The sequence below is a fragment of the Alligator mississippiensis genome, chromosome 1, assembly GCF_030867095.1.
Source record: "Alligator mississippiensis isolate rAllMis1 chromosome 1, rAllMis1, whole genome shotgun sequence".
NCBI lineage: Eukaryota > Metazoa > Chordata > Crocodylia > Alligatoridae > Alligator > Alligator mississippiensis.
In genome coordinates this window covers 230,320,033-230,345,856 of record NC_081824.1, presented here as the reverse complement: position 1 = coordinate 230,345,856, position 25,824 = coordinate 230,320,033, and the positions used below count along the sequence as shown (strand labels likewise).

General features: G+C 42.5%; 1 protein-coding gene across 5 annotated transcripts in view; it reads left to right on the top strand.

The window, feature by feature from the left end:
• Positions 1-25,824, top strand: part of SLC24A3 (solute carrier family 24 member 3) — a 452,298-nt gene that overhangs the window by 37,458 nt on the left and 389,016 nt on the right. For all 5 annotated transcript variants that reach the window (XR_002091321.2, XM_019491036.2, XM_019491034.2 and 2 more), the window contains exon 2: positions 1,432-1,569. Coding sequence is in view for 4 of the 5 variants with exons in the window: in XM_019491036.2 (XP_019346581.2) it covers positions 1,432-1,569 (138 nt within the window). In the remaining variant the exon portion in view is untranslated. The remainder of the gene's footprint in view (positions 1-1,431; positions 1,570-25,824) is intronic.

Sequence of the window (25,824 nt, the reverse complement as noted above, 5' to 3'; positions counted from 1 at the left end):
GTGTTGCATAGCACTGCAACTGGGAGCACCTTTCACCACAGTTTTAACTATGTCACCTCAGTCAAGTGGCTCACATTCCTAATGTTGTGCATGTATGTATGTGCTTTGTGGATTGGGGCCTTGGTAAACAATAAGTGCCAAGAGTCCACTATTCTTCTTTGTTTGGAATGAAGAAGAGAAATAGCTACATTTTAAATTTGTTCTCCCAACAATTATTAAATATCCATGGAATGCAAAGATTTTTGCCAGAAAACTGTTTAAATTTTAAGCCAATCAAGAGTAGATCTAGAAATGGCACAGTGTTCTGCCTGCACCCCCATCCGCTTTCCAGAATGTAGTTTGATGGTTCCAGACACCTGGGTGCACTGTGGAGTCTGCACCATGCTGCGGAAGTGGCAACCAGTAACATTTTTTAAGTTCCCAAGCAGGTAAAAGTCCCTTCCCCACCTATCTGCTTTTGGCACCCTGTCCCTTCTGCTGTGGGCTCAGTGGTACTTTCCCTCCCCTCCCCTCCCATTTCCTTCCCCTCACCACCTATATCTCTGCACACAGGATGGGTAGACCTGCTCACTGCCACTGTCCCTGAGCTGCTCCTGCTCTGCCAGATCCAGCTGGAGCTGTGGGAGCTGGACTCAGTTGGGGACAGTGGCAGCAGCAGCATGCAGGCGGGTTCCCCCTCCCTGTCTGGTCCTCCTTGGGTGTTTCCGGCCAGCCCAGGAATAAGGGCACAGTTGGAAAATCTAGCCATTGTCGCTGTCCCAGGTTTAGTCTGTCTCCCTGTGCAACCACTCCCTGCAGCCCTGACTAAAGCAGAGGGGTTGTGGGTGGGATAGTGGCAGCAGTAGGGAGGTCTCTCCTTCCTGTGCCCCGAGGCATAGGTACAGGGGGAATGGGAAGGGAGGGGCAGTGCCATTGAGTGTGGAAGGGAACAGAGTGGGTGCTAGGGGCAGGTGGGGACAGGAGATTCTTACCTGATTTGTAGATTTGAAAAAAGTCCCTGGCTGCGGCTTCCACAGTGTGAAACTAATCCATTTTTTGTTGTTAACTTTGAGCTATGCTCATCCCTGCAACATATCATGGAGTTGCACTAGGGATGAATCTGGTTCTTGTTAATGGATCCATGTGGGAGATTAATTATAGTTCCAGGTAGTGGATGAATTTAGATGTAGGGGTCTAAACTGTCAAGTGATTCTGGGTGCTACAATTTTGAATTTCATCTTGGGCAAACCTTGAAGACACCTGGTTTTCCAGAAGTTTAGGAGAACTCCTACTTTAGTAGTCAAGGCTCTTTGAAGTGTCCCACGTTGAAAATGCAGAAACAGAGTCCTGCTGGTCCCAAAGTCAGAAGTCACTTTCTAAGAGGTTGAGTCATGGTTTTGTCCTTTGCTTTTCCCAGAGCAAGACCATTTATCTTGTTCCGTTATCCTCTAGGTTCTGATGTCCTGAGTTATACCATGGAAACTAATGACAAGTGGCACGGGAGAAAACTACTTCAAGAAGTTGAGGAGAATGCCACTGAAATTCCAGAGGATGATGAGCATCAGTACATCAAGAACTGCACTGAGCCAGGTAGGAATGAACTGTTTCCCCTCCTCTTGAGGTCACTCCTACATAAATAATGGTCTAGCTATATATGCTCTGTACTACTGCTGCCAAAAGACTTTGGTTGCAAAATACACCCATTTGTTTAGATGCATAAAATGTTTTTATCACATCGCCAGTACGTGAAAGATTAATGGTGCATCCTTTCAAAGGGAAGGATACTCAGCTACAGAACAAGCCAGTTGTTTGAGGAATGCTAGTAGCTGAATCTTAAGGATCGGTGCAAAGAGCTGAGTACTGAGATTGTAAACAGGATGTTTTGCATGTTTGTTTCATAAATGTGTAGCTCAATCCTTGGTAAAAAGGTCAGGTAACCATGATGATTATCAGCAGGATTACTGGCTTGAAACCTGGTATGTAGTCTTATGCTTAAAAAAATATCTAAAATTGATTTTCAGGGAAGGATTTGACTAAGATGAAGTTCCACTCTTTGAAGGTGCCTTTTATCATATTGTTTGTTTGCTTATTCTAAAAACCTCTATCTGTGTATATATAAGGTTATTTCCTTTTACTTTTCTTGAAAAAAATTACTCGCAGCTCTTCACAAAATTTTCGAGTCTAGAAAAAAGTCAAAGTAGGGACTCTCTGTCATTTGTGTTCACTTGAACATGTTTGATGTTTTCTGCATGGAGATGGAAACCATGGTAATAAATCAGTAATGGTGGGAAGGCATAAGATGCTCAAATCTTTTTCCATTAAAAAAATTGATGTTGTCCCCTCAAAGTTATGAAAGAGCTAAGCCATTTTATATGCATCATAGGGCTATATTAGTTACCCGGTTAAGGAAAAGTTCTATTAAATACAGTTCATTTTGTAGCTTTGCGTGTGTGTGTGTGTGTGTGTGTGTTCCCTTGGTACCTGAATAATGTTTTCACAACAGTTAGATAATAATAATTTATTTTCAAGAGCAAAATTACTACAAAAGTTCTTATTCTATTCTTTCTATAATTATCCTCCCATACAAAGCAGTACTTTCCTTACAAACTCTACCACTGCTCACATAATCTCTTATTTCCATTCTTTCTGAGTGTTGACATTTGTTTTCTTGTCATCATAAACTACTTCCTCTACCTTCATAAAATAAAATTGTCTGTTAGAAAGGCACTGTGTCTGGTGGTTTTGAGGGGAGGGGAGGAGGGAAGGACAGGAGAGAACAATAATTACCTGACTTTTGTGCCTCAAAATGGCACAGTTAAGGAGAACTGTGACTATGAGTTGTCATGAATTTACTATGGAATAAGTTGTTTTATGGTAATTATAAAATTAGTGTCACCATCGTATGTAGATTTAATATAAGAAGTTTCCTACTTATGTTTCTGTCCTCTCAGGCATTCCAATGAAGTGAATGGAACTAGATACAGAATGTGAATGTAAAAGTGGGACTTTATATCTTTGCACAAGAAAAGTCAGAAAAGTTAGGCCTGAACCTTTTAAACACTATGAGAATTCTCTGTTGATTTCTGTGAGCTTTGGTTAAGGCCCAAAATATTTCAAATTGTGATGTTTTTATTTTCCTGATTATGAAACCAATTAATTAAGAATTGGTTTCTGGATCCTATGACTGGAATGGAGACAGCTAAATGCCATAGCCATTCTTTAACACATCTGGTCACTTTTAACAAGAAAACTTTTACCCAACCAACCAAATCTACTTAGATTATGAGGAAGTAGTTTGGCAAGCTTCTTGAAAGATTATTTTATTTATTAGGGTTTTTTATATTCTGTTTCAGGATAGCTATCTGGGTGTATTCATATGGTTTTATAAAACTACTAGCATTAAGTCCTATAAGGTGTACATATAACAGAAGTAATACTGCAACTAGCACATCCTAGGAATAAACTAAATTATTTTACCTTCACTCTAAATTTTAACATTTCAAGCTGCCTTTCTTTTAAGGGACATCTGTGATTTTGAAATCAAGCTAATTTAAAAAAACCAATAATAGTACTATCGGGTATTAAACTACTGTAGTTCTATCTGCCAATTTTTGTGGTATTATATTTTCATTTCATATGTTGTTGGCTGGCTGGAGAAACTTCATCAAAATCATAATCCAAGTTATGCTATTCCATTGACATTCAAATACTTCACAAAATCAAGTCAGTTTTGTCTGGATTTAGCTTTGGAAGAAAGCTCTGATGACATTTAAATATTCTAATTTCATATCTTTATATTTTGATTTTTCATGTTATAATGACTTTTAGTTTCAAAATTTATTTTGAATTATGTTACAGAATAGAATATGAAATATAAAAATCAAACTGAAATATTTTGATCAATTAAAAATAAAAATTTCTTAGAATATTCCTTTGCAAAGATTTTTTTTTAAATTGTTCACTTTTGCTTTAGTTTGAAATTAAGCCAAATTTTAAAGTCTAAAAACCTTCATAAACCAGAGATGAATGAAAGATGCACTTCTGTTTGTTTTGGTTTTCTCTCTTGCTGCTACTTTAATTATGACAGAACCAGAGAAACAGGAAAACTGACTTAGGTCCCAATTTTGTAATTGCATCTTTGTGGCTGCAGTGTACCCCCAAATTCATCCCGCTGCGGGATTGTGGTCTAATATGTAACTTCATTCACATGGTTTTACTTACCTGAGTAAAGATAAACAAGTGCATAGGTATTTGCAGGATTTGGACTGAATTAACTGAAGGAAAAGCAGTGAAGTATGTATCCGCATTTTGAGGATTGACGTAAATGCACTGAGGAAACATGGAGGTAACTTACGTTTCCCTGATTTACATGTATTATTGTGGGGAGGGATTAATGTATTTTGGGGGTTTTATTTCATTTTTTAGTTTTAGTGATTTTAGGAATTAGTCACCGTAGCAAAGTACTCCTAAAGGAAGTATTAAATGATGACGCAGTAACAATGGCATTATAGGGGCACATGTAGATGCACCCACTGGGAAGAAATGCAGGCACATTTCAGACAAAAGTACAGTATATTCTTCAAATGGAAGTGTCTCTAAGTAAAAGAAATCTGCCTGGTTTTTTGTAGATACTGCTCAAAGAAGTAAAAATGTTTTGTTTTGTTTTGTTTCTTCTCTAAGGATGCTTCGCAAACTGGTTAAACTTCTTTGTTGGAGCTGGTTTAAAAACAAGTCTTCTGAAAGAACAGTATTTTTTCTCCATCAAGAAATGCTGATTTGATGAAACTGACATGTTCCTTAGGAACATATCAATTCTGTCAAAACGCTTTGCCTTGTGTCCTGAACTCTGGCCATCCTGACTTTTGCCATCCCTGCCTACCTAGCAAGCGGCTTTCTAAACTCATGGCTCTTTGGAAGGCCAGGTAACACAAGGAGGCAGGTGGTTCCCTTGCTTGCTGGGTGGCTGTCTCTTGGGGGTGCTCAGCTCCTCAGGTCTTCAGCTGCTGTGGGAGGCATCTGCTGGGGCAGTCATGGAACTGGGTGTCTGAGCATGTGCCTAACTCCCCTGGGTACAGATGGTCACAGGAGGTGTATGCCCAGGAAATTGAATGACCAACAACTTCTGCACTGGTTGTTCAAAACCTAAGGTTTTTCAGAATTTTCCCTTCTGTTTCTTTTTTTGTTTTGTTTTTTTTTAAATAAACTTTTTCAATCCCAATTTGGGGTTCCCCTCCTGGCAAAACCAACATTTTCCACAGGAGGGAAGTGCTGTTTTCTAGACTGTTCTCCCCTTTGAAAAGAACTTCATTTTAACAAAGCTTCCAGTGGCAACTCTCTTAAATACAGGGTTGGTGAGGGGGTGCAATTTCATTTACTTTGTTGTCAGCAATGGTTGTTCTGCATTATCCATTTAAACTCCTGTAACGATATTGGTGAAACAGTTAACTGATAACTCATACCTAGTACCTGCATGTTGCGACTAATCCCCTCTCCCCTCCTCTCTCCCTCCCAAGTCAGTGACACTTTGCAGGGAGAGGGAGGTAGGGGTAGAGCCACGTGCTGTGACTAGCCACCTTTCTGGAGCACTGCGCTGCTCCCTTCCCCGCCAGACTGCGTCTGGTGCTAAAAGTTAACTGTAATGCATTAACATTGTAAGTATAGAGGTTTCCCTCGCTTTTTGCTATACGTGCATTCCTGGAAAATGGCGCATAACTTGAATTCACATAAAGGGAAATGTAACAAATAGGGATACATTCCAAGACGTTGATTGTACTGACCCCCAGACCCATTTCTACCACTTCTACAAGACAATGTTGGTACTCACAAACAGCACACACAAGCACAGGGCACTATCATAATGGGGATGGCAACTACAGAAACATGTGTTGCAGACAAAGCGAGGAGCACAGATCCACACAGGAGACTATATTTTGGTGTGTGTCACTTGCACAACGCACTGCACAAAGCAGCTGACTGCAGGCTTCCACCACCCTGATTGAGTAAGAGTGCATTTACCTCGCATATAATGAATTTTTGGTATAAAAAGGGTCATTGCATAAGAGTAAATTCGCACATACAGAACCCACATAAAGCGAGGGAAACCTGTACTTACCATTTAACCTTTTTTGGTTACTTTGAAAATAATGGGAATCCTTCCATCGGCTTCAGTAGGTTTGGGATCATGTCCCTTGTCATGTGTAACATTGAGTCCCAGACTGAAGATGGAAACATGAATAAATATAACAGTCAAAAAGGATACAGCCACAGGAACATATCTTTCTGTGTTGTCATACTCAAAGGACTTGCCTATGCGGGGGGATGCTCAAGTAAGTTAAGGCAGTTCTGCTGAAAGTGTGAAGTCAGTTTGCCTGATGTGAGGCACATGGAGTAGGTACTGTCATTCAAGAGTATAGTGGCCTTAGCTCAACTGTCCTTAATTCTCCTCAGCATTCATACAGGGTATAGTGCCCTTTAAATAACAGAGAGAGTCGTTAGCCATATTCATCTAAAGTGAGGCAGAAATTGGGGTAAATTTGCAATTTACAGATTAACTATATCAGAGGAGTGTGTGCATGGGATAAACTTTCATGAGCTCTAGCCCACTTTATCAGATGCTATGAGAGCACATGACTTCAGAATTTTAGTTGAATTGCTTTCCCTTTTTCTGAGTGTCCCAGTGAAAGCATTTTCTTTTTTCTTTAGTTATAAACACTTTTCAGCATAAACTGAATTTGCCTGATAAGTGGGTTAGCAATTTCTGGAGACTTTTTTGTTTTTTTAAGAATGTCAGTTTTTGTTTGTTTAAAGCATTAATGGAGGGAAAAATTGCACTGGAACTTCTCAAGATGCTGACCTGCTATAATAAATCCTGTTTTGCTAGAGTTAGCTTTTCTCAGTTAGCTGGCACTGGAAATTGTAAACATTTTAATTTTACATGCAAATTTATAATTTCTTTTAGCACTGTATATTTTCAGGCCCATCTGACAGCACAATGTTGCATCTTCCAACTGTTGGGGTTTATTTTGTATAGTTTACAGAGTATACTCACTAATAGTACAAGTTAAAGTATCTTATTAAATAAGATGCCCAAATATTGTGGCTTAATTTACTTTTGTTTTTTTATGCTCTTTAAATACATTCTGGGGATACAGAGCTAAATTTTAATCCCAGCTACTTTGGTAGCAGCATTTCCCAATTCATTGCAGTTGCATGTATATAACAGTGACCAGAATCTGTCTCATATATTTCATTCCATCATATTTGTATGCACTGTCTATGGTATGCACTGTCTATTATTTCTACTCTGGGAAACCATTACTTGTTGTATTGGGATTAAAATTAAAGCTAGGTGAACATTTTCTAAATAGTTTATTCAGAGAAAGCTGCAATTTGAGGCCAGTTAAAGTAAAAAAAAAATAATAATTTTCACATTTTTTTTAAATGAAATGTTTTTTGTTCTGAAATAGCTTGTTTTGAAGTTAGCTTGATTTTTTTTTTTTCTTCTTTTAAAGGATAAGTCGCACCAAAATATTTAATTTAGTATTTGGTTCAGGATTGAAGGAAACAAAAGATTTTTTTCCCAGTTTTGAATATGGTGAGGAAAAAAATTGAAGATTTTTTTGATTGTACAGTACTGACCCCCAAAGAGAGTTTCTCCCCATTTTTCAGTTTAGCTAGTTAGTCACCAAATTAGTAGGTCACACAGCGATGTCAAAGAATTATAAAAAAACAGGGTTGGAAGGGGCCTCAGGAGGTCATCTAGTCTAGTCCAGCTGTGTAAGGCAGGATCATCTGTATCTAAAGTATCTCATGCAAGTGTCTAACCTGCAAACACTGGTGTATAGAGCGTTATAATTGGTCCAAAGCCAATTGAAATGAAGGAAAGGCTTCTGTTGACATAAGAGTGTTGGATCATGTGTGAACTCCCAGTACCCCAAAGAAACATTATCTTGGGGTAATCCAGAACTGGGTTGCAAAAGTCATAAAACCAAATGGTATTCCAGAACTTCCCTCTCCACTTTATCAGCAGCAAATTTGAGGCATTGCATGGGCAACATTAGCTTTTGATTTTTACTGGGGCATAATGTGAAAGGTTTTCCCCAACTCCTCCATTTTAAACCATGGTTGGAAATGATCATGAGTAAGCACCTTGAAGAAAAGATAATCAACCTTAACATGCACCGCAGCTTTTAAGAACATCTGCAACTTAAATAGGCTGCAAATCTAAAATTAGAGGGAATATTGACTGTTAATTTGAAGGGAAGTCCTTCCAATTATTTTTTTGAACAGCAAGCTGATGCGTGCAAATGTTTTGAAAGGAGGCCAGTTACCCGTCTCTCTCATCCCCCACAGTCTGTGCAAATTGCTCACACATGTACCCAAAAGCTTCTAGGGCTAATCTTTTGACAGTGGGACTAACAGCAAAAGCAAGATAAATAAATAACATCAAATCTGTTGAATTATTGTAGTACAGCAACAAAGTGACATTTCTCAGAGTAGGGAGTTTGTGCAGAGAAGATAGCCCAGGAAAACTGCTAGATAGCAACTTACTAATTAACAGTGGCCCACAAGAGAGCATTGCAGAGAACAGAAGGGCATAGCTAGGTAGGGATTTTATATTCCAGACTAATGAATAATTTTAAAGCATCTTCTCAAGCATACAAGTGAAAGAGAATGAGGATATGTGCTTCAAACAATTCAGCAGCACTAAAGATCTTCACTTTTCCTGAAGGTTTTTTTAAAATCTTGGCGCTCACACTCAGCCTGGCTCTGTTCTTTGACAGCACCAGGGGTCTGCAGTGTGTCGTGGATCCACAAAACAGGAGTTTGCTACTAGTGTGACAGGGGGCTATCTCAGGGCCGGGTCTCAATGTTGGCCCGCCTACTTGTCTAGGGGCAGTCTACTCTGGCTTGTCTGCCATGGCTTGATGAATAAATAACTGGTGTAAAATGCGGGTGGCTGCCCATGCCTTGATGCCAAGGGCATTATACATGGCTCCAACCTTCCCTATATTGTATCCCATGTTTCAAAGATGGCATCATAAGTTGGTAATAGCTCCAGCCCATGGCTGGGTCAAACTCTGCCCTTTGCTGGGCTTCTAGCATTCTTTCTAGCATTGTACCCTAACACTGCCCTTCACAGGGCCTCAAATACACTGCCCACTTCTGGGCCTCATTCATACTGCCCCCCATACAGCCACTCTTAATCCGGCTTTCCTACTTGCACTCTAGCCAGTCCACACGCAACCAGCCCTTCAGGTTGCCCTGACAGACCCTACTCTACATGACCTCTGGCCTTATGCCTCACACTGGGCTGAACTCAACCACTAGCCCCTCATTGGGCCACTCTCAAGTTCACACCCTTATGGGGGTTGGCCCATGTGCTGCCCTTCAGGCCGCCCTTCCAAACCTACTCAGCACAGCCCCAGTGCAGCCCTTCAGGTTGTCCCTGCAACCCTACTCTACACCCCTCATGCACAGTCCTTCAGGCTGCCCCCACACACCATACTCGGTGTGGGCCTCCACACACTTCTGGCCTCTCACTGGGGCTGCTCTGTCTCTCTCTGGCACCTCTCTGGGGCCTCTGAGGTCTTACACCTCATGGGCCTCAGGTGTCTGTAGACATGCCTGGCCCTACATCTGGGTAACCCACCAGGATGTGGGGGCTGGGGCTATAAAGCACCCTACTAGCCTTTCACTAGGGAGGCAACTGGTGTGGCATTTCCTGGGGACCAACCCACCACAACATCCATCTCTAGCAGGGTGTAGTTTTCAGTCATTCCCCGGGACCAGGAGCCTCCTGCCATTCCCATAGCTCCTGCCCTTATCTCCAAGGATGGTCCAGGAGCAGCAGCTTCAGCCAGGCAGTGTTTCCTCTCTGGCTGCTAGCAGCAAACTGCTAGCTCAGTCCTGAGGGTCTGGGCTTATTATGGAGGCTATTCAGCCGCCTCCTCCAATCACAAGGCCCTCCAGTCATGGTACAGCCTCATCAGGGCTGGCCTCACTTGCTGCTGCCCTTATGCCTGCTTCAGCCATTAAAGTTGCAGGACCCAAACATGCTCTGCCACAACTAGAATGATTTGTGGACAGGAATATCTGCCTCATAGGAGCCAGTTAAGTAACTTGATATGTCTAGTTTCTCCAAGATGGCGAATGTGACCCTTGGAATTGGAGAAATTAGATTAGAAGGATTCTTGAGGTCATCTGATGCATCCTTCTACCCCAAGGCTGGAATAACTCTACCAAACCCAGACATGGCAGTTGTTTTTCTGATGTGCTTTTAAAAGCTTCTAAGGATGGTGATATCACAAACTCCCTAGGAAATCTTCTACCAGTGTTTAACTATCCTTACACTTTTTTCTGCCCTGATATCCAATTTAAAGCTCCCTTGTTGCAACATACTATTTGTTCTATCCCCTGTGGAGGCGTTTATCATACTCTGTGAGTACCTCTACATGGAGATGACTTTGGATAGGAGAGGGCACTTGTAATTAATTTAAAGGAAAGGACACAGATCCAGTGGCTGGAAGCTGAAGCAATACAAATTCTGACTAGAGAAGTGCTAGGTACCTAAAAATGTGACAACACATTCTAATTAGAATGCATTGGAGCAGATTCAGTTAGTAGAGTCTGCTGGGGCATGATAATTGGCATGCTCCAACAACCTCAGCGCCATGTGTATTCAGTGTCCAAGTGCTTCAAAATGGTGGCGGGGACACTTTAACTAAAGCTCATTGAATTTTACATGAGACGCTGCAGGCACTTTAATTAGAGCGGCTCCTGCGAGCCACTCTAATTAAAGTGACCCACCCCAGAGAACATGTAAAGATGCCCAAGGTGCCCATTTTTAACAGTTAAGTTAATTAACCTTTGTAACCACTTACTTGAGAGGAATGTGGTAGATTTTCTGTCACTTGAAGCCTTTACATTGAGATATGGAAGGCCCTTTTTAAAAGTCTGCTATTGCTTAACCAGTAGCTATGGACAGGGGTCGCTCAGTGAATTCTCTAGGCTGTGCTAGAGGGTGCCAGATAGATATCACAATGGTGTCTTCTGGCCTGAGGCATCTATGAATATGTTAACTTAACTATGAGCTCCAGTTCCTTCTCCAGACAATGGACTTCTGACTCTTCTTGGATCTTTTTATTCCTCATAGCATAGCTAACTTTAGTAACCTCATTGATGGCAATGCCATGACTTGCATAATAGTTCTGATCTTGCCCTTGTTGAAGTCATGGGAAGTATTGTCTGCCACTTCAGTAGTGCTGGACCTGATCTGTTTGAGGGTTGAAGTCCTTTGTTTCTCCTAGAGAAAATGTCCTAGTCTTCCCTTGGAATGTTTGGTAGAATATACCAAGTCAGGCAGGCACCTGTTCTTTGAGAGAGAAGTGAAGAGCCTGAGGGGCCCATGCTCTAGGAAGGTCTGGCCAGTATGTACCTAGGCCTCTTGTATTGGTGCATTGTCAGTAAGTCACTTATGACCTACCTGGCATAGCCTGTCCATCAGACTGATTAGAAAAAAAGGCACAGGAGAGAAGTCATGTAGCATTGCCTGGAATCAGTAGTGGATCTTCAGTGCTGCAGAATGCAGGGAGCATCGGTAAATTGGCAGGGGTTTAGGCTTCCTGACAGGCCCGTGAAAATCCAGGGGAGAAATCCCCATTGTAGAATCCTGGCTCCCATGAATAAATGAGCCTTGCACCTGTTCATCAGCTTGGAATGGTTGGGAAGTGTCTAGAATGAATGCCTAAGAGATAATTGTTTCTGGTGAAATGAGGTTTGCAGTGTTGTCTTGACAGCCCATAGTACAGAATATTACACTACAACATAGTTAACTTTGCGCCAGACTGACATGTTTGTGCTGACAAGCTGTCATCAAGGTCTTCTACCACTTATTGCTTAACACATGCTTAATACCCCCCCACTGGAAGGAATGCAGGAGACTCATTTAAACCCTTTGGCATAGAAGCATTTTAATTTAAACGTCCAAATGATATTCTTATGCAATGGCTTCTTCTGTTTATTTCCTCCTCTTATTTCAGTACTAACTTTTTCTATATTCATATTTCTCAAATGAGTCATAGATGATGATAATGCAATTTGTAGTGCTTGGCTGGAAAGAAGGCAGGCTTCCCAAGCAGTCTACTCATGCTCATACATTGTTACTGTAAAAAGCCTTTTGGCTTGACCCACATAGCTTGACCTGCAAAGGTGTTCTAAAATAAAAAACCCAAACAAACTGAGTTTTGTGTTGCATATTTCCTGAAGTTTTTTCCTTTACATAGAATCATTAATTGCATATGTATGTATCTACTTGTGTGTGTGCTTGTATTTTTCATATCTAATCAATGAAACCACAGCAACCATAGGGCTTATTTGCCATTGTATTGGAATTTCCTAATTAATTAAATGTATATTTGTAAAATTATTCAGTGCAGCACTGTTGTAACACTACCATTTGCTGCTGGAGAGAAATCATGCCTTCACACTTTGTTTCTTGTGAATGAGCGCTGGTGCTAATGGTAAGTGCTATCCTGTTTTGTTCAATGGTCATTTCAGCAGGAACGTTTCATGGATAGTTTAAACAGTTAGATCAGCAGTCTTTGTTTTGTTTTGCTTTTTTTTTTAACACGTCCTAATACATGGTCATAGTTAAGGTAGAGACTAAGCACTATATGCAGCCAAAGTTGTAGCAGCTGTCTCATGTTGAAAACCAAACAATTTCTTAGACCTTAGTCCTGCAAGGACTTTTGCATGTGCTTAATTTAACATGCTGTGAATTGTCCTGGGATCAGGGTCACAGAATGGACTGCTCTCTGTCATGTATTATTATTTTGTTGTTGTTATTATTGCTTGTATACTACCTGTAGTATGTGAGGGGCTTTATAAAGATCTGTGAAGAAAACTTTTCATGCCCCCCCCCCCCCCCCCCCCCCCCGCTTTTTTGGTTTTATTTATTGAAATGAATTCCACTTCAAAAGTATCTAATTAGAATGCTGTGTGTGAATACCCCACAAACTCTTTGGCTCATTTCCTGACCATACTCTAGCAGAACTTCAAGTTAAAATATTAGGGGTTTTTTGTTTTGGTTTAAACTCCCTCTTTATTGATTGGGAAAACTACGTTTGCTGTGGGTCCATCTATCCATCTGATACTGGCAGTAATCATATGGTTCACTTCCTAAGACAGCTCACACACCTGGCCCATAGCCAGGGTTGGATTTGCATGTCAGTAACATGTGGGCTTTTGGGTACAAGCTATGTCTCAAGTTCATTTTGCTTTTTGACCATCATGGTAGAACTTGTGTTTATGCTTTTAGATACTGCAACAGAACTACCCAGGGGCACCATAGTTAATTGGTTAATCAAAGTCCGGAGCTTTGATGCTATATGTCTCCATGTCAATGGTGAAGAAATATGGAAAATACTGAATTTTTTTTCATGGCTCTGCACCTTGGGCTAGATTAAACTAAGGCCACTTTGGGTCATATTCTATTCCACCTACTAGGTATGTAAGTGGACTTGGGCACCTAAGTATGATTCTTTTCTGTTCTATGGGAGTGTTTGAAAAACAATTAGTGTAAACGGTAGGTTGGCCCTCCTGTTCCATCACTGCTTGACTCTGGGTGGGAACAGACATCATCTTTGTGCTATCATAATATTTTTTATGGTGGCACAAAGAGAAAGCAAACAAATATCTATACCATTTGTCATGCTACAAATACAAAATGTGTGGCCTGACAAAAGGTGGTAATAGTTTCTGCTGCTTTATTATGGCAGACATCCATTAGCTTTATGGCAGGAGAGGGCAAGTATCCCAGAGTTGCCTGTGCACCCCAGCCACTTAGGTAGGTGCTCCTGGGGCTTGAGGAGCCCAATCCTGCACACCCTGGAAATTCCTGCACAGAATTGGGCCCATTGAGGCCTGGGAGTGCCTGCCTGGCTTTCCCCTTACAGAAATGTGCCCCAGGGAATCTCAGGAGCTCCCCTCTGTGGGAAACTCCAGGTTTCCCTGATCTCAGAGGTGTACCCAGAGACTCTCTGCAGTGAGCCTCTGCAAGTAGGGAACATGTTGGTTGTTGTTCTGTAGGATTAATGGAATAGGCAGGACAATAGGCAATGTGTGTTTCACCCAATGTAGCAGATGTATTCCAGTCCAGCTGATCCTCTCCCCTTGATAATGTCTGTTTATGCCCTTAGTCTTAAGGGTAAGGCGTGTTAGATGGGGTGGGGTGGGGTGGGGTGGTGTGGGGGAAAGCTCTTCATGTGTCAGCATTCCTGTCTCCTTGCCTAATAGCCCCAAATATACTTTGTGGGCATGGGCATCATCAGGTGAGTATATTTCAAGGAACAAGTAGGCTGGGTGTACACCATCTCTCAGCCAGTGCAGTGGGGATCCTCCAGGTTGTATTTCCATTTTGCACCCCAGCTCTGATGTGAGTCACCCATTCAGCAAGAACCTCCACAATGAGATATGGGGACTCAGTATCCCTTGCTTCTGGCCTTCCCTCTAGCCTGCATGGTTGTATGTTACTTGGTCTGATATTTATATAGAAAGGTCATTAGCTGTGTTATGGCCTTGTTAAACATTGAATTCTAAGCTGCTTAAATGTTGATTGCTGTTAGTGCTAGCTCAAATTTGGACCAGTCACACCTTAAGGCTGAAAACTTGCCATTAGAGGGCTGGTGAGCAGGGGTGAACTAGGGGCATTTTTACATGTTCTCCCAGTGTAGCACTGGGTGCTTTTAGCACTAATTAAAAGTGCCCACGCTGTGTCAGGTGCAGGTGTATAAGTGGTGCAGGTGTATAAGTCAGTGCTGAGAAAATGGCAGTGATGCACTTTGAACTAAAATGCATCGAATGTATTTTAGTTCAAAATGCACCACCCACCATTTCTCAGTGCTAACGCATGCTGCACCACTTTTATACTTGCACCTGACACAGTGCTGGGTGTGTCAGTTACGTGCCTCCGCGGGAGTTGATTAATTGAGCCTGCCCCAACACTCTCGTGCTGGATTTCCAGCATGTTGGAGCAAACTCACCACGTGTGTAAGTGCCCTAGGAGCTTTAGCTTTGAGTTGCCACTAGAGTGCTTGTGAGCCAGGACAGGCTTGTAACCCTGCACAAGGTGGGGGTGTGGGAGGGAAAGGTTGCGGGGAGGAAAGAACATGGAGCTGGGAGGTGGAAAGTTAATGGGATGTGGATCGGTAATGAAATGGGAAGTGAAAAGGACACGGGGATGGGGGAAGGGTAGTGAAATGAAGGAAGTCAGCCACTGAAGGATAAAATAAAAAGAAGTAAAATAAAAATTTAAAAGAGGAAGTAAATTAAAGAAGGTTTCATATTTTCAGAAATTGGGATTGCAGTGTGGGATGGGCTCGTCATGTTTCCCAGAGTGGCTGGGAGTCATGAGGGAAGGTCCTTTTGCCCTAGGAAGGAATCCCCAGCTCATAGGAACCTAATCTGGTCCCCTACCTTTTTTTTGCTCCCCCTGGCCCTCCATTCCCAGACCTGCCTATGACCTACAACCTGGCTAGCTGGCATGTGCTCTGCAGGCCACCTAAAATTAATGCATAACAAGCTCCTTAGTCTGAAGTCAGGCAGAAGGCAGGGTACATTTGCATCTTATAGACTAGCCTGCTCTTTGTCTGGTATTTGTAGATGGCCTATGCAAGCCAAGCAGTGTTACATAAGCTGCTTATTGAAATTTTAACCCAGGCCACTTTTTTGTGAATTTCAAGCAGTGTCATATTTACCAGCCTACATACTAATAGCAGGGAGATGCAGCTGCTTTTTAAAAAAGGATCTTGTTAGTATGAAGTAGTTTCACATTGATCCAAAGTTCAAGGTCATCAAGTCCTTGTCCTTCAATTTTTCCCTACCTCCAACCAGTGAGCTAAGGGCAGTCTAATAGTTCCTCAAAAGATTTGTTTCTGGTTAAAGTGGTCCCGACCCCATATACCTTGGTTTATTTTAGCAGAAACTTTTCTCATTGCTGCATGAGTGATCTATGGATCCTGTAGATATTTCTAGATCATTCTATGGAGTCGGATGGAAGCAATATCTTCCTTAGCAAGGGAGAAATTGGGACCTTTAATTAAACATTGTATTTGCACTATATTTTTCCAGAACATTTTATTCCATTTTGGGCATGTCCACGTCACCCTGCATCATTGTAGCAACACGCTGCATTGCCATATGACGCGCTACAGTGACGTTGTGATCACATGAGTTTGCCTGTGATTGGCAGCTACTTCGCCATAGCTGTGCACTTCCCGGTAAAGTAGCGGCAAAAACTAACCGTGTGCCACAAGCATGGCGCAGTATGGGTAGTTACTGTGCCATGCTTCAGTACTTCTAAAAGGCAGTACTGAAGCATGGTGCTGTAACATCGCCATACGGCAATGTGTAGAGGCACCTTTTGAGTACGTTAAATGCTTAAGTAGAGATGCCCAGTCAGATCCCCAGCTGGTGCAGCTCTCCTGTTCCACTGAGTACAAGAGAGCTATGCTGACCTCCAGCAGCTGGGGATCTGGCTCACATACTACACTGCTGCTAAAGTAACTTCAAATGCATAAACAATGGGTGATGTTTTGTGTACCGCGAGTTGTGTACTGCTGCTTCCAATTCCCACTTTCTGGCTAGACCCTCATGCTTCATTTACTGCTGTAACTGCTGTTCCTCAGCAGCTGTCCAGGGCAGACAGGGAGTGTGGGACAGATGAAGGAGATTTATGATGGCTGGGTGCTCTAAGGAGGCAGAACTGTTCCAGAACTCCTAGGAATTACTGTTCTTTCCTGCTGGGAGCTCCTGTGCCCTGTACTGTATAGGCTATTGCATCAACAGCACCTCTAGCTTAGTCCAGTTAATGGACTGGCTTTGCCTGGGCAAATTCTCAGGCAGTACTAACTTACTGAAGCAGCCTCTACAACATCCTTCTCCTCCCTGTTACACCTGCCCCACCCAGCATGCAGGGAAAGATCAAGGCCAACAAGAAGCGTCCCTGTATGCTGGTGGTTGCCATTTGCCAGGACAATCCGCTGGGGCTGTTAGAGAAAACAGCATCAGTTCTTAAAGTCTACCAGGCTTGGCAACCCAGTGGGCTAGTATGGTAAAGGCACACTCTGCTTCTGTAGTTAACGGCACATGAGGAAGCAATGTGGCTAGTGCTACATCTCTCTGCCTTTGATTCCCCATCCTGAATGACCAGGTCCCCAGTGACATCTGGGCCCCCTAGGGGTGGGACCTTCAGCGGAAGTTTAGAGCGAGGCTTGCACTCAGAGTTGCTCTGATTTACACCAGCAACTGAGGAGGGTGTTACCAGCAAAGCAAGGATCAAGGCACCATTTGGCTTTTCCCCCAGCTGCATTGAGCACTGCACCTAAGGACATAGCCCATTCAGTGGTGAGAGAGAGCATCTTATAAACAGGAGCTTTGTTTTGAAGATTAAATTATAATTAGTAGAAATACTATTTTAAAAGACCCTTGGATTTCTGTGTGCTGCCTCCCCTCCTTAAATTTGGAGAAACTGAATGTGAAACTCTCCCTCGACTGTGCCTCCTTACTCTGCCAGCCATGTACTGCTGCTGACAGGCAGTGCCCAGGTGGAAGCTGAATGGTCACAGAGTCATTGGTGCTAAACAACGTTTAGTTCTCCTTGTACCACCATGTCTGGGTACTTTTCCTACTGTGGTCAATAAAGAAGTCACTTTGGTTTTCTGGTATAGAATACTATGGTTTGAAAACCACTGTAAAAGTGAAAGGGCTTGCAGAAACCTGCACCGAAGATGTACTGCTGGTGATGCATATCAGTACATGACAGATCATTCTCTCTCACTTCTTGGTGAACATATAAAACCTACACATTTGATTAATAAACAGAGATTTTAAACTGGAAAACAAGAACAGCTGTTGTGTTTTTCCTCACAGAATTCTAACTTGAATTGGGGACAAAGTATTCTTTGCTTTTGAGCATAATTACTTTGTACTGATTTGCAACAGAAAAAGCAAGTAAAGCTGTACTTGTTTGCTCCTACAGTTAAGATGGTGAAGAGTTGTGTTTTCCAAAAAGAATGGACTCTCAGTGATATCCACTTACAATAAACATGAGTATTGGGAGTAAAAAAATTTCCAAATCGCTTAATTTTGGCAGTGTTGGAGTGATGTTATAGGAAACATATGAGATATTTGGGAAGGAATGCATGACAGAGTGGCATAACAAGTACCTGAGATCACTTTGCTTTGTTAAATACCTTCCTGTTTTCATCAACTGCTTGAAATGAAAGCACTCATGGGTTGGTACCTTGCCTTTTTCATGTCTTTAAAGCACCCATCAGGTATTTGGAGCTCAATAAATGATACATAAGTTACATTCCCCAATGAGAACCAACCAGATTTTGTAATCAATCAACACAGACTATCAGTCCTTGTTGGAATTTCTGCTCTCTCACGCATCACTTACCAAATATCTCATCTTTCTCCTTAGCAAAAGGAATGTCTTTCCACATGGAGAGTAAAGTAAGGAAAATACTGAGTTTAGCAAGAGAGGATACCCAGTTGCCTCTTGATGTGAGATTTTGGACAGATCAAGCATTGGACAGCACTGGATCAAGCTCTGATCTGTTTGATTCCATACTCTGCCACAGGGACTACTTTTTGTTCTTAGTCAAGACTCTTGGCTTCAGTTCCTTATCTGTAAAGTGGACATAATAGTGCTCCCTGTGAGGATTAATATATTAAAGACCATGGGGTACCTGGACTATGTCCACAGGAGACATAGAGGTACATAAGTGAGAAAAGCTGAACATTGCTAACTGTCTTTTCAGCATCTTCAAGTCTCTGTTTGTTTTCCAGAGGAATAAAGTAAGCCCTTCAGTGAAGAGTGTTATTGGCACCATGTATTTGGGGTTCAGCCTTGCTGTGCAGTGCAGAGCCCAGTCCCATTATTCATCTTATGCTGCTTCTGGTACAGGAGGAGGGAGGCTATCTGCATCTCTTCTGTACTTACAAGATGGCACACTTACACAAGCATTCTGGACTTCTTACTCTGTGCCTAGTAGAATGTCTGTGGGTATAAAGCCATCCTTGTTTGTTGCCCGGATGGTGGACCTCAGGCTGCTGTTTTGATGCTGGAAGAGACTAAAGTGTGAAAACTTCCCACAAGTACTACTAGCCTAAGGATTATACCTATTTACACAGTAAATAATACCTTCAGGGCTTCTTAAGACTCAACAGCTACTGCCTCAACATTGATCTGTCATTCTTGATAGAATATTGAATCACGGAGAATGTATACCCCAGGTATACTGCCTGCTATCTCATCCATGTACCTGCTCAGGCCCTGGTGATGCAAACCACGTTCAAGTACATGCTTACCCACCTACCTGCTCATTTATTTTTACCCACTCATATGGAAAGTTGATATTTCACCGAACACCCTTAGCCAGAAAATAAGACTCAAAGAAGTAGGGGGTGCGGGGGAGGTGAAGGGTGAGCCTAGCCCATCCAACTGCTGGAAAAGGGGTGCTTCCTTTTCTGTGACAGTGAAGCCCCAGCATTCGTCTTGGGGTCTGTATTAGCTGGTCTGTTTGATAAAAATAAAGCCTATCCTTTGCTGTCAGCCCCTGTAGTTGCTAGAAGCATGGAAAGGAAAAGGAGATACTCTCTTTTCCCTTTCTCCCCACGTCCTGTTCCAGGGTCTCCTGATCCTTGCAGAGGTTAGTAGTGGTCTTCACTAATCTACCTGTCTCCCATCATCTTATGTTTTATGTTCCTCATCCCTGGTGAATTGGTCCTTCTCTGGCTTCTGGGGATTCTCAAAGTTTTCCTGAGGAGCACCAGAGGCCTGGAATTGACCTGAAGCTTATCTCCCTGAACACTAGCACTGGATCCCATCCAAGATCTCAACAGCTTTTGCTCTTGTGTAAATCTAGATGGGAGCATTGAACCCAGGAAGTCAGGGTATTGAGGAGATGCTGAATTCTTGCTGCAGCATAACATGATTAATTGTGGCTATGGATTTACCAACAGAGAGAGTTTAGTTTTACCTGGTCACCATGGCAACAGCCATAAAATGCATTTTATACTTTCATTAAACAAAGGTGAAGAAACTTTTAAAATTGAACTCAGCTTTCATTTAAACAGTTTTCCCTACCTGTATTCGCTTGCCCTGTACAAAGTCATGTACATGCAATATTGAATATGGTAACAAATACTTGTGCTGGAGACGAGAGAGTCAGCTTTGAGTAGCAGCTGCTGAGAAGCTGCCATTGATATCTAAGGTCATTTTAGCTTGGACAGAAACTCAGCTGCTTGAAAAAAAGACAGGCTTTGTATGAGGTTCTATTAGTCACCCTGAAATCTGGTAATCTTAGGCCAGAATGGAGCTGAAACATAGGTTACCTGGTCTGGTTGCAGCCATGTTACAAAAGTTGGATTCAGCCTGCTTATTGAACCAGGCATTTTTGAAGAAAGAGGCACTAAGTGAAAAATAGGAAGGAGGTAGAAATAAATAGGGATAAAAAGTGTGTCAACGGGGATGATGCTCATTGTTTCTTTCCCCAAAAGTTTCCAAGCCTAAACAAAATACCCCATGACTCTTCAGGGCTAAATACAGACAGTCAAAAAGCCCAAAGCTGAATTGATTCAATCTTTGCATGTTACTGTAGGCTGCAGAGATTGAACTGATAAGCAAGTGAACAGACATTCACTCTTGAGTCCAGGAATGCACCTACATGCCTGTCATGGCCCAGGACAGAAGCCAGGGGGTTCTACAGCACACCTCTACTTGACTGGAGCAGACAGGTTGGGCCAAGGCTAGCCCACCCAAGCTGTGAGGTGAGGCTTGCCAGGGTGGGATGGGGTGGGGTGCAAAGCATCCTGGGATGCTGGAGGACTGAGTTAACTCGAATCTGGAGGGGATCTGGGACAAAAGTTCAATAAACCTATTTAACCTAAATCAGTTAAGTTTCATACTACATCAGTCAAGGTTTATCTTAAATTGGTTTTAACTATTTGAAAGCAGTTTATGTGCACTGAACTTCTGTTGTGTTACGAATTTGAACCAGATTCCGACGTATGTGTAATTTCTGTCCCTAGCCCAGAAGATCACATCCAGAAAGGAGCAGTCACCTTATCTCATCACAACCAACCAATCAAAATGCATCCATTTTTTTTCCAGATATGGTCTTGGTCTTTTATTAAATCAAACTTACCACCTCTTCAGGAAAAAATGATTATGCCTTAAAAAGGGAGTTAGTCTCTAGGGGCACTCGCACACATGCAGGGAGCCTGCTCCGATGCACTGGAAATCCAGTGCATTGGAGCAGACTCAGTTGACTCTGCTGGAGCACATAAATTGACACACTCTGTCAGCCTTACATGTCACGTGTATCAGCTGTGCAGTGGGCCTCTATGCTGATAAAATGGCAGCGGTATACTTTGAACTAAAACATGTTCGATGTGCTTTAGTTCAAAGCGCACTGCTACCATTTTCTCAGCGTGGGGATGTGCTGTGCCACCGATACATGTGATGTGCGGGCACTTTTAATTAGAGCAGCTCATTAATTAAAAGCACCCGAATCTGCATTGGAAACACATGTAAAAATGCCCTAGATGTCCCACTGAGGTTTCTTCCAGCCCTTTTTCTTTCCTTTCTGTTCTACCCCTGATCATCTCCAGTCGCTCAATTAAAAAACAATTACAGTTGAAATCTCTTTTGAGTTTTTAAGTGCTTCAGATTGAAAATTAAAAATGGGAAACATGGCAAAGACATTTTCATGAAAATTGCCTCTATCCTCAAACTGACTTTGGAGTCGGTTTAAACTTTTGGATTTGAAAATTTCAAATGTTTAGAAAATGCTTGCATGTTGGAACCTGGTAAAAGTAAAACCTATTGTTTTTCATTTAACTAAACCAGTTCTGGTTTAAATGCTTCCTGTCTGTGCCCGCCCTTTCACCTTCAGTGAATGCTTATTTTATAAAGTCTTAACATGACACAACACATCATTACAGTGCATTTTGAGAAGTTTTGAGCAATAGCAGAGGCACTGGGTGTTCCCTGTTGGCATATTGAGGGAGGCAAATATACACTGTGGGGTTTTGGAAGAGCATCTCCACAGGTGTAAGGAATAAAACTCTGCAAGTCACTGAAGTTTTAGTCAACTGGATCACCTGAAAAAGAGACAATTTGTGCTCAATCCATGGCATTTTTTTCAGATAAAATGAAAAATTTTGTTTTTCAGTTTAACATTTTTTTTTTTAAAGTAAACTAACTTTTGAACATTTTTAAAATGATACCATTTATGCTCCCCCTTTTTTTTTTAAAAGAAAGATCAGCTGAAACCACTTGACAAATTTGGCGAAAAAGAGGGCTTTGACTTTAAGTGTTTTGTCTAGATGTTGAAGGCTGGGAGTTTGGTTTCTTTCTGGTGAGAACTTAAGCAGTACACAAGCTGATGACATGCACCCAGATAGCTCCCTGTCCACTATGACTGAATGGATTGCCTAAGTCCTGTTAGTCATAATCAGTCTCTTAACCCTGGAGTAAGGAGGCAAACAAGTAGCTGGGTCTTAAGGAGGGGGAGGAATTTTTTGTTGTGCTGATGCTCCTATTATAACTTCCCAGCAGCCTGTATGACCCAAGAGCAGAACTGCCCTGTCTCTCTCTCTTCTTTGCTCTTGTTCAGGCTGAGTCTCGTGTGTTGTTAGCACTTGTTCTCATCAAATGAATTTTAGGAACCCAGTGTTCTTGTGTGCCCCCAGTTAGCTCAACCTATGCTCTAAATGCAACTTGTCATGATTGTTATTTGTCCTGTCCTGACATGAAGGGCCTACTTTGACTCAGCATGTGCAGCATGAGGAAGCAACTTAAGTTAGTAATCTACCAGGAATCAGGTTCAAGAATGGTCAGTGTACTCTTTCTGTAGCACCTCTATGGAGCACTAAAGATCTTGCTTTCTCAGCTACAAGCCTGATAAGAGGTTTAGACAATATCACCTGGGAGGTAGAAAGGATTGGTGTGCACTTCCTCTGAAAAAGGCAAGACTGGAGATGCGCATGATAGCATTCTTCCAGTACTCAGGAGGCAACTATGTAGGGACAATAATCAGTTGTTCTTCATGGCCACTGTAGGGTAAGATGAGAAAGAACAGTGTTAATTGCAGCAAAGCTGAATATTGAGGGGGGCATTTCTACTTGTTAGGATGGTAAAAGATTGGAGAAAGCCCCCAAAAGATGCAGTGGAGGAGTCGAGACAAATCACTGTTGGAGAGGGTCTAGATATCTGCCCGAGTGGAGGGGTTGGACTAAATGACCTTTTGGCTAGGGACAGACATTCAAAATGCCTGAGCCTGAATTGATGCAATCTTTGCATGTTAGTCTATCCTGACTAGGCTGAACTCGTTTGTAACTGGACAGACATTCTCTCTGGACTGAGGAAATTCAGGCACATGCCTGCAGTGGCTCAGGCTAGAAGCTGGTTGGTGGGGAGGGGGGGGCACTAGAGCAGCCCTCCCTTCCCTTCCATAGTGCTGAGCTGGGGGGCAGGTGGGGGGGGCATAGCCAGGCCCTGGCAAGACCTCTGATTAGGGAGGGGTCTAAACCCCTACACTGCCTACACCATCCCAGGCTTTTCCCTGCTGACTGCTTAAGGGGTGGTAGTGTTGCCAGACCCCAGCCCCCTGCTACCACTCTAAGGCAAGGGGGGTGTGCAGTGCATGCATCTGCTGATGATAGCGAGCTTTTCAATCTCCCTCTCCCTGCTTCTTTAGACTGTCTGCAGCAAACTGACTGACAGACAAGCAAGCCAGCAGGGGGCTGATAACAGTGTTTATCACTCCATCAGCAAAACAATAGCCTCTCTCCATTAGTTCAAACTCATCTTAAACAGCTTACCAGCTGACCAGATGATTAGTTCCAAAAAGCCCTAAGCAGTCGCTGTTCTATCTGCCTCTCCCAGTGAAATTGGAGACACTCGCACACAGACACCTCTTAGCATCAGCTAGTATACCACATGCCTAGGGTCTGTGGGGCTAGGGTCTGTGGTATGGGAGATGGGAAGGAGGGAAGAGGGGATTCCTGCTTGAGCAGGGGTGGTGAGGTTCAGGGGGGTAGGGCAGGGGGAAGCCAGGCAGACCCTGCTGTACCTGCAGTCTCTGCTGGAGCTCCAGCCGGGAAGCAGATGGGAGGGGCCAGCTCTGGGGGTGTCTGATTTAACTTAAATCAGGAAGGGGTCTTGGACAGACATTGCATAAACTGGTTTGATCCAAATCAGTTAAGTCTGATACTACATTTAACCAGGTTTATCTCAAATCGGCTTCAGCCATTTTCAAACTGGTTCATGTGCACTGAACATCTGTTCTGTTACAGGTTTAAACCAGTTTCTGATCACTTAAACCAGTTTATGTGTAATGTCTGTCCGTAGCCCTTGAGGTCTCTTCCAGCCCTGCATTTCTCTAGTCCTATTTTTTTCCAAGTGTACCCTGCCAAGAGGAGCAGAAACATTCTCTTTCTGTAAATGAGAACAAGGAGTCTAGCATAGTCATATGACTCCAAGAGCCAGAGCTTGAAGAAACAAACCAACCATCATGAGATTCATGGTAAAATAATGCAAGCTGGCAGGCAGTGCTGGCATAGATCAAAGAGGGGCCCTTACTCATTTATTCATTCATTTATGTATGTATTTATTTAACCAAAACTCGGTGTTTAACAAGGTCACATTACACCATTGGGTGCTGACATGAGGGAAAATTGGAACCAATTACTAGGGCTGGAAGAGTCCATCTCTCAGTGGCTGTTACCTGCTAAAGCAAGAAAGTTTACAAAATTGTTACAGACTTGTTGGGAAATGCTTCTCTTTCACCTTTATTATCCAAGTCCCCAGCCTGCGTACTTTAACTACATGCTGACATAAGAGTGGTTATGGTGTTTATCTAAAAGCAGTGGGTACAGCCAGCTTGCTCACCTGTAATTATATTCAGCTTTAATTTTTTGGCAGCTGCAGTGTATTTTTGGAGCCAAGCTCGGGTTCAGCTGAAATGGGGTCAGCTGAGATGCACATACAGCCTGTCTCTGCTATTCACAGCAGTTCCACATGTCAAATCTCAGGCAGGGCAGGTGTTGTCAGAGAAAACAAGAAGAGGGTTTTGATTTTGATTGCAAATACTTTAGTTTCCCAGTATCAGAGAAGCTGACCTATTAAATTAAAGTTATACAGGACCACAGGGAAGCTTCAGAGAGAATTTGGATACAGTTAAGAGTGTTCTTTTCATCAGCTCTCATTCTGGACATCTGACTCTATTTGCAAAGGATGTTTTCCATCTATCTGGTATGGAAACAAGGCTGCAGATTTTTCTAGCTCTCTGTTCCTTCAGTGCAATTAGAGGTTTTCCCTCCTTGTGAACCAAAATTAAAGAGTTTTATTTTTTCTACTGGGAAGCATTTACTTATTCCTTTATTTATTCAGTGGCCAATTAAAAAATAAACCTGTCAGCATGCATAGGTGAATGATCAGCTGGGGCCTGGAGTGGCTTGAAGGAGAGGGACACTTTTCAGTTATGTTCCTGCAGAGATGAACAAAGAGTAAAACTCCACAAACATGAGGTCTTGTTTGTGAGGAATCCTCTGAGCTGTTTGGTCTTGATTCATTTTTGTCATCTGGAACTGACCAAAAAGATGAGGCAAATACGATGAGGCACAAAGGAGCTGATTTGGAGGGGAAATAATAATACATTTTTTTCCTTGAAATGTAAAGTAACTCCCCCCACTCCCACTGGGCCACACAAAGTAAGAGTGGAGGTGATCAACAGCTTGAGTTTTGTCACAGCACAGAGCACGTGGCTGTGGGGT